Here is an 8979-nt window from a genome sequence, read left to right as displayed (position 1 = left end):
TCCCACTTTGAATACATTTCCCCTCGTAATGAAAGCGAGGCCGCCTGTGGCTGCACGGCGGAATAACGATGGAGGCCGAGAGACAATGTGACGGATGGAGAGAGGGAGAGAGAGAAAGAGAGAGAGAGAGAGAGTGCGTGTGTGTAAGGAAAAAAAAAAGTTTTTTTTTCCCTGAAGTTGGCCGGTGCACGTTGGAATGATGGATGTTTGAATACGTCGGGGGGAGAGAGTGGGGGGCATCATTCCTCATCTCGCCACCGCAATTAAAATGTGACGTCAAGTTTTTTTTTTTTTCTGATCAACAGCAATGTTTACTTCCTGCTTAAAGGCAGAGAGCCACCGTCTAGAGAGGAGGCGTGGCTGTCGAGCGTCGCAGAGTAGACGAAGAGACATCTGCTGGAACTGCGTCGACGCTCCGCTCCTCGACTTCATCGTGGTGTCAGAAATGAAAAAAGGCATCAAATATTTATAGAGTGAGAGCACTGGGAAAGAAAATATTCATGAAAACTTCAACTTGTTTATTTCTGTTTGATTGGATTGACTAATTAAAGACTCCTGCCTCCTGACTCATCAGTCGTCAGGACTCGCATCCAATGAAAATCTTTGTTTGCTCTGTGTTTTGGTCGGTGCTCGGGTTTGGATTATTAAGTGGTTGCAAAGGGGGCGGGGCTTACTGAGGCCCAACTCAGAGGGTGATTGGACAGAACTTCTTCCTTCTTTCGGTCAGTAACAGCTCCAGGCTTCCCACTGGTGGGAGGGATGTCATTTTAAAAATAAGACCCGCCCCCTACTTACTTCTGATTGGTTTTGGGGTGGAGTCTCAGAGGATTAGCCAATCGTAAGTTTTGTCGCGTGTTTTGAACACTGTGCTAAATCAGTAGCTCTGCTCTGCCTCCTTGTGCAGATTGGTCTAGCTGAACAGATAGCGCTGACACTGGAGTTTTTTCCAAGGCGAGCGTGATTGGTGGGAGTTCACACTGGAAATCTGACTGAAGATGTTTGCGACAGTGGGTGCAGCGTTCAGGTGTCCTGAGACTTTTGGCTGCCACAGAGCGGGAGCAGCTTCCTTCCACTTCCTCCACACCCAGGTGTGACTAAAAGTGAAATTTTCCATTTAGCAGCAGATGATGAGACTTTTTTTTTTGCATCCTTTTTCGGCGTTCCAAATCACTTTTACGGCTCTTTTGCAAACTTTTTTTTTTACGTCTTTCCTCCAGTATCTGACATTATTCCTCCCATCCGCCATCACTGTCGGGAGATTTACGCCTCCTACAGCTGCGTTTATGCATCAGGAGGGAAAACGAATTTCTCCTCCCTCCCCCCTCGGCCCCGCCCCCCTCTCTCCCTTCCCTCCCTCCCTCCTGCCCGCTCGCCCCGGCCTGTGTGGGAAGTGTATATTAGCGCCATAAAAAAAGTGTAAACGTTTCCCTCGGACCTCGTAGTCCGCAGACGACGGCAGCCATAAATATTTCATCTCCTCCTCCGCCGAGCCGCAGCTTTCTGCTGAAGGACGCTCCGTTGCAGAGGAGGCTGTGCCGTCACCGCCATCGGCGCTGTGTAATGCAGGGCACATTTCAGCTCCTCTGTCGCAGGAGCCCGGCTGATAAAAGGAGGTAGTAAAGGCGACTCCCCCCCGTGGAGTTCTCCAGTTTTCAATTAGACCAGTTTCATCTGGTTAGCCTTTGACCAATCAGACGGCCAGAAGAGAGTTTTTAAGCTTCTCCTACATCAGAAGTTCGCACACTGGAAGCTTCTGTAGACATAAGCAGGCAGACAGGGACTGTAGGAGGAGGAGGAGGAGGATGACAATGATGATGATGATGATGATGATGATGATAATGATGGTGAAGATGATGATGATGATGATGATGATGATGATGGGAAAGATGATGATGGTAATGATGATGATGATGGTGAAGATGATGATGATGATGGGAAAGATGATGATGGTGATGGTAATGATGGTGAATATGATGATGATGATGATGATAATGATGGTGAAGATGATGATGATGATGATGGGAAAGATGATGATGGTGATGGTAACGATGATGATGATGATGGTGAAGATGATGATGGTGATGGTAATGATGATGATGATGGTGATGATGATGATGATGATGATGATGAAGGTGACTATGAAAGTGAAGATTGTGATGATGATGATGATGATGATGATGATGATGATGATGATGAAGGTGATGAAAATAATGATCACGGAAATAAAGATGAATGATTGTGCGTGTGTGTGTGTGCGTGTGTGTGTGTGCGTTTGCTCGGAAGCATGTCTGCAGAGTTGTGGGACCGTCGGAGGACGAGGCGTTCACTGACACGCTGCATCTGTGCAAAACTGTTAATGGCCGTGTGTGTGTGTGTGTGTGTGTGTGTGTGTGTGTATTGTAGCGCGTCTGAGCCGGTGCTCCATTCATACTTTATATGTCCATTAGTTCAACACGCGTGTGTGACTCTGTTCACGGCTGAAAGCACCGACCGACATACATCTCACTGCACAGCTAAACAGAAGTGTGTGTGTGTGTGTGTGTGTGTGTGTGTGTGTGTGTGTGTGTGTGTGTGTGTGCGTGTGTATGTCTTTGATAAGTACAGTATGTCTTTATGTTCGCTGTCTTGTTTACACGAGTCTGCGTGCGGCAAGTGTGTGTGTATATGTGTGTGTGTGTGGTCAGTAATGTAATCTGATGTACACATATGCTCATTTCCTTCTCTATTCACCATCTGTGTGTTTTTCTCTTCTTTTTTTAAATATTTGGTGCCAGTGTGTGTGTGTGTGTGTGGGCGCGCGCGTCTTTACGTGCATGTGTATGCGTCACAAGAATATCCCTCCATCCTATCAAGTCGTTTTGCACCAGTGCAAATTCAAAGTGCCGTCAGAACTATTTCTCCATTTGAAGTTTGTCACACCACAGTAGCCGTATGCACACCTGAGATCCCGCTGGGAGACACAAACACACTCGATGTTTAACAGGCTTCCTGTTGCTGGTGTGTTCCACTTCCTGCTGCGCCTCCCTCCTGTGTCTCTCGCCGGAGGAGCCGTAAAGACAACAAAACAAAAGAAGCTTTCTTCCCCTCTGCCTGTCACCTGGTAAGGGGGGGGGCGTCACCTAAAAGACTAATTCTAATGTTCCACCTCCAGCCCAGCAGGGGGCAGGGCCCTCAGCAACACAAGAGGACACATGTGATGTCTATGTTCATGGCTAAAACTGGAGTCACACTGGCTGAAGCTCCAGGCCGATGTTGCTGCTGCTGCTCCTGCTGCTGCTGCTGCTGCCTCACACCTTGTTTACCTGCCGGGAGTCTGTTCACACATTCATCCCGCTGCGTGTTTGTCCGGTGAGCTGCACAATGTTCACTCAGCAGGGAATCAGGCTAAGGCGGAAGGCAAACAGCGCCTCTGCTAGTTTAGCTTAGCGACCACGGGCCACGATACAAACAGCTGCGGGAAGGTTTTAAAGAGTAATCACACCAGTGGAAACCAGTAGGGGATGCTAACCGGTGAGGTTGCTGAAATCTGATTGGCTACAGCTGTGTAGAAGATGCAATAGATGTCGTAGCAGCACCGCATCGTGTGGCAGTGCCACAGTTTTTTTTTATGCCCACCAATGTCTACAGTTTGCAAACAAACAATATATCACTTTAATGTGATTTAAGAGATCCGACATCAGCTTCCTGCCCTGACACTTCCTCTATCGTCCAGGAAGTAGCCGCAACCGCTATATATATATATAAATATATATATATATATATACATATATTTGAAATTGTACATCTTTTTTTCCTCTCCATCCTCCCCTGTGAGGAACCTTTTTGTTTCCCTACTAATTAGACGCAGGACATGAGAGAGTCACGGAGGAAGCGTCGCCCGGGGCGAGCTTCCATCCCTTCACCCTATGATTCTGCTCCCGCCCGCTTGCCCGCCGCAGTTGCGTGCCTGTGCGTGCGATCAGTGTGTGTGTGTGTGTGTGTGTGTGAGAGAGAGAGAGAGAGAGAGAGAGAGAGAGAGGCGGTCCTCCCCCGTGGCTGCTCAGCAGTCCTCAGACTGTGACAGGGGGAGTAATTGGCCATCAAAATAATCCAGACCCTTCACTGCTCGTCGCCGCCGGCGAGTGGAATTAGACCCTGAGTTTAGCCAGGGACATTAAACACAGACTACAGTGTCCAGTGTGTGTGTGTGTGTGTGTGTGTGTGTGTGTTGTAAGAGATACTAAGTTCATGTGCAGTGTAACAATGTGACTGTAGCATTGCAGCCTCCTCAGTCTTCAAAAATAGATTTCTGTTATATAATCCGAGATAACGGGATTATAATTTCTTTTTTTTCTTTTTTTTAAAGTACGATATCAACGTTCGGAGATGCGAGTCCATCTCGAAGGTGACGATGAAGTTGTCACGTCCTTGCGGTGTCTTTGCTTACTGCGCCTGTTAACATTGTAGAGTAGTTACTTGTAAAGCTGTTTGGTTCCCGCCCATTGAGCTGCCCAGCCAATGAGTGAGCAGGCTTCAGTTGTCAGTCATACATTTCATAACATTAAATCCAACATTTTTGCGATTTCTGAAAAACGTACAAAAAATGTATATTATAAAAAGGTTTCGATATGCTAAGATTTGGGGGCGGTGCTTGGGTCCTGAAGTCCTGAACCAAGCCAGCAGAGGGCCATCTGCTGGATGTTTGAAGTTTTTGCAGTATTCATAAGTTAAACGTTGTTCAGGGAAATCGCTTTGGTTTCCCTTTGTAGGAATATTTGCACGTTTGTTTTGCAAAATGTGATTGAATTCATGTCTAAAATCTGTGTTTGTCTTCCCGATCGATCAACTTGTGTGAAAAGATTATACACGCTCTCACGACTGTGACAAAGTTTCCATTGTGTGTTCAGTGCTAGGCTACAAGCTAATTTAGAAAACCTGCCTCCCCGCCTTCTCTCCTCCTGACTTGCTCCGCCCCCCTCCCCCTCCTCGTCCCCTCCTGCCTCCCTCCCGTAATTGAATAAATTCCAACCGATCGATTCCACCCCTCCCCCCAACCCCATTATTGTGGAAGGCAGTGTGCGTCCAGGTGGCCCCGCCCACTTTTCCCTCGCCGAGGGGAAAGTCTGGAGGTGAAGCGTCCGTCATTCAGCCGCACTTCAGGGCCGCCGTCCGCTTGGCTGTCCTCCACCTCGGCGGCGCAGTAATTTCATTTGTGTCGGTACGAGCTGGTAAAACAGAATCAATGAGGATGAGGACGATGCAGGAGGGAGGGGGCAGGCCGAGAGGAAAAGAGGGAGGAGGGGAAGGGAGGAGTGTATGGGGAAGTTCATTTTTTGGCATAATGAAGTGTTTTCCAGCTCGGACGCGTCCTTTTCACTTCGACCTGAATTCTTGTTACAGTTCCAGCAGCTGGCAGGCAGCGGAGTCTCGGGTCTCTCATGAAGTTCCTGCAGTATTTTGTCACTGCGCTGCTGCTCCAGTCGGGACTCAAACCTCATGGTTTATCTTTATTTTCTCAAATTTCAATTTCAAATTTTCATCTCAAGTTTGTTTGTTTTCTGCGTGGTTCCGACGTCGAGCCTGAAGCCTTTTGACGTCCATCGTGAAAAGCGCCGACCTGACCGTAGTAATCTGGACCAATCGGTCTATATGCAAGAGAAAAAGGGGGCGGGACTTATGGGCATGAGTTCGTTATCTTGAATTTGATTGACAGCTGGTTCATCTGCTCAAGTTTATTTCGATGTTGCCTCGTTCACAGGCTGGTTAACGTTCCAAAAGTATTTTCTGTCATACTTCAAAAAAATCCTGATATTCTTGATGTCATATTTTGTTTAATTCATTTATTTCTTTAGTTTTGGATACTTTTGATTGCATTTTGTGTCTTTGTCATGTGAGAAAGAAAATCCTTCTGTAACTTCCTAAGCTGATAGGAAGTGTTTTTCTGTCTGTCCAGATTCACTTTGTCAACCGCTGATGGTCTCGGTTTTAACTGTTTTTTGTTGTTTTTTTAATTATTGTATTATTATTATTTGTAAACGCAGCTTTTCCCACCTCTTGTCGCCCCCTGCAGGTCCGCCTGTGAACGTAACCTGCAACATTTTCATTAACAGCTTTGGGTCCATTGCTGAAACAACGATGGTAAGAGCATCTCATATTTGTTTTTTTTCCACTGCTGATGTTTCATATCAACCATGTGATAGCGGGAAACACGCAATTTTCATATAAGATCGGATTCGGTTTCCTGCAAACACATCTAATTAGTTAGAATTCATTAAAAATCGTAATTCATACGGTTCTTCTAGCTAATTACGGATTTCCTGCGACTGCCTGTTTATTTTTTTAGCTTTTTATCCTAATTTTCAGATGATCATTACTTGTTTTTTTTGGAGCTTTTGCAGGGAAAAAAATGAAGATAACCCTCCACCTTTTAATTCCAAAAAGCCGAACAACAAACTTTTTCGCCGAGTGATAAACAATTTATGTAAACAGCTGCTGCTGCAGAAATGGTAGAGAGAAAAAAAACGGAGATCCGTTGACAGCGTGGCTGGCTGTGGACTTAAAGTTTAATCTAAAGGCAAAACAAACACTGTTTAATTGAAATTATTAAACTTTTAATAACCTTGCGCCTCTTCCCGCTCTAATTTCTTTAGCTAATTGCTTTGAGGAAAGAAAAAAAAAAAAAAATCAACCTACTTTCATTATATCCTTTTCCCATGTACCAAATAAATAAACTGAAAGAAAAAAAAAATATCCAATAACTTCTCATGAATAATTAAGTACAGAAGAAAGTTAGCTCACGCTAATAGTTTCGGCATGAACTAAAAGCACCTAGCGCATGCTAACACACACAGTTGATGTTTTTTTCATTTCCTGAGGAAACAAATAAAGTTGTGAAATAATTGATCAGGTTTGGTCCGAGCACAGAATCCATCTTAAGGCGGAGCGCAGAAGCTGGTGTAGCAAGGCTACACACACACACCCACACACACACACACACACACACACACACACACACACAGTACAGTGAGTGCAGTGATAGATGGAGCCGGAACAATGGTGCAGTGCGTGTTAAAGTCCCGGCGGGTTCTCAGCTTTATTCCTGTTTCAGCAGCACCGCTCTTTCTCCCTCTCGCACACACACACACACACACACACACACACACACACACACACACACAATCCTTTTTTTTTTTTTTTACCTTTATTCCCCCTCTTAGAACGAACACGCACATGCGGCAGAGAAGCGAAGAAAACATGTTTTCCCTAAATCCACACAATGGATTGACAGATTTCTTTTTCTTTTTTTGTTGCTTTTGCTAAATGTGTCTTTGTGTGTTTGTTGCAGCTACTGTTTGTTTTGTTGCCTTCTGCTGAGGGAGTCGTCGGGTAGTAAGACGTGTCTCCTGAAACAGGAGAGATCAGGAAAAGTGTTTCTATTCTGTAACGTCTCTGTTGGCAGAAGTTCTTTACAACAACGTGAACTCTGACTGAGGTTCTTATGATCACCGGAGGGCTTATTTTTTATTTATTTATGTGGAAAATGTAGAAATGTGCGTAGCAACAACTCAACTCGCTGCGACACTCCAGGAGGCAACAATCACAGCATTTCAACTGAGGGGAAGGGGAAGAGGAGGGGTTGGAAGAAGAGGAGGAGAAGAGGAAGAAAAAGAAGAGGAAGAAAAAGAAGAGGAAGAGGAAGAAGAAGAACGGGAGTAAGAAGAAGAGGAAGAAAAGGAGGAGGGGGAAGAAGAAGAGGAAGACAAATGAGAAAAAGAGGAAGAAGAGGAGGAGAAAGAGAAGGAGGAGGAGGAAGAGGAAGAAGAAAAATAGGAAGAAGAGGAGGAGAAAAATAGGAAGAAGGGGAGGAGGAAGAAGAGGAAGAGGGAGTGCAAGAGGTGGAGCAGGAAGCTCTGCAGCCTCCTCCTTCGTTGTTGCCATTCATGTATTCATCTCTTTCCCAGATTTTAATTAGAGGCTAAATTCCTCAGAGACACAGCATCTCGACACCAATTACACAAACAAACAGCGGATACAGAAAAAACATCTACAAGGATGTAATAAAGGTGTGGATCAGACGCTGCGCGCCCAATAAAAATCCCCAAATTCATTAACCGCGGAGGGGCCTCCTTGCCTCTGACAGCGCCACCTAACTCCTGTCAGCTGTAAGTGCGTCAGTCTTTTCACAATATCGTTTGAAATAATTAAAATGCAAAGATTTAATATTTACAGTCTGAATCAATTAGGGGGAATCAACTTCAAAATGTACTCATTTGGATCCTTTTCGTGGCATTGCGGCTTAATTTAATTGAAGTAAATCGAAAGTGTTTCTAAGTGACGCCCGGTTCACACTGGACGCGGAAGCAGCGTAGAGCGCCATGGAGACCGCTTCCTTTCGGCGGCCACGTCAACCAATGGTGTCGTTCACACCAGACGCAAAGCAGCACGCACCTCCGCTCGCGGCTCCGCCATGCAGCCACGTTTCGGCATTTGGTCTATTTTGTGCAAGAGCCTTGAGCAAGCTACGTCAACTGGACAGGAAGTCACTCAAAGAAACATGAGAAAATCCGGTTAATTTTCAAAATAAAAGCAATTTTCAGAATAAAATACAGCGAATGACAAATTTGAACATATTTGTGTACGTTACATTTGTCAGTATCTTGTATCAGAGTGCGAGAGAGATGAAACAAACACACACACAAACAAAAGAGAGCAAAGGCTACGGGGCGGGGGTGGGGTTGTGGATGTCTAAACACAAACAAACACAGAAAGAGCGAGAGAGAGGCAAAGATGAGTTTTGCTCAATTCAGGATGAGCGACGTGAAATTGATCTTGGAAGAGGAGAAGTAGAGGGAGTTGTCTTAATGGGAGTAAACAGCAAGCTGAGCAGAAGTGCGTGTCGACCATCTCGTCTGGTGTGAACAGGAGGGCTGCAGCTCCTCCTTTACGGCCTTTCCACGTCCAGTGTGAACCGGCTGTAACTACTATAATGTAATAAAAACA

At 45.5% G+C, this 8979-nt stretch overlaps 1 protein-coding gene and 1 long non-coding RNA gene across 4 annotated transcripts in view; both read left to right on the top strand.

Annotated features, from left to right (window-relative positions):
• LOC142899708 (uncharacterized) overlaps nucleotides 1-8979 on the top strand; it is a 272243-nt gene that overhangs the window by 157657 nt on the left and 105607 nt on the right. The window lies entirely within an intron of this gene.
• The window catches only part of glra1 (glycine receptor, alpha 1), a 72988-nt gene that overhangs the window by 29672 nt on the left and 34337 nt on the right, over nucleotides 1-8979 (top strand). For all 3 annotated transcript variants that reach the window (XM_076043429.1, XM_076043428.1, XM_076043430.1), the window contains one exon: nucleotides 6050-6117. In XM_076043429.1, the coding sequence (XP_075899544.1) occupies nucleotides 6050-6117 (68 nt within the window). The remainder of the gene's footprint in view (nucleotides 1-6049; nucleotides 6118-8979) is intronic.

The sequence above is a fragment of the Nelusetta ayraudi genome, unplaced genomic scaffold, assembly GCF_046127955.1.
Source record: "Nelusetta ayraudi isolate G7.1 ecotype Tasmania unplaced genomic scaffold, CSIRO-AGI_Nayr_v1 ptg000075l, whole genome shotgun sequence".
NCBI lineage: Eukaryota > Metazoa > Chordata > Actinopteri > Tetraodontiformes > Monacanthidae > Nelusetta > Nelusetta ayraudi.
This window is presented reverse-complemented; position numbering and strand designations above follow the sequence as displayed.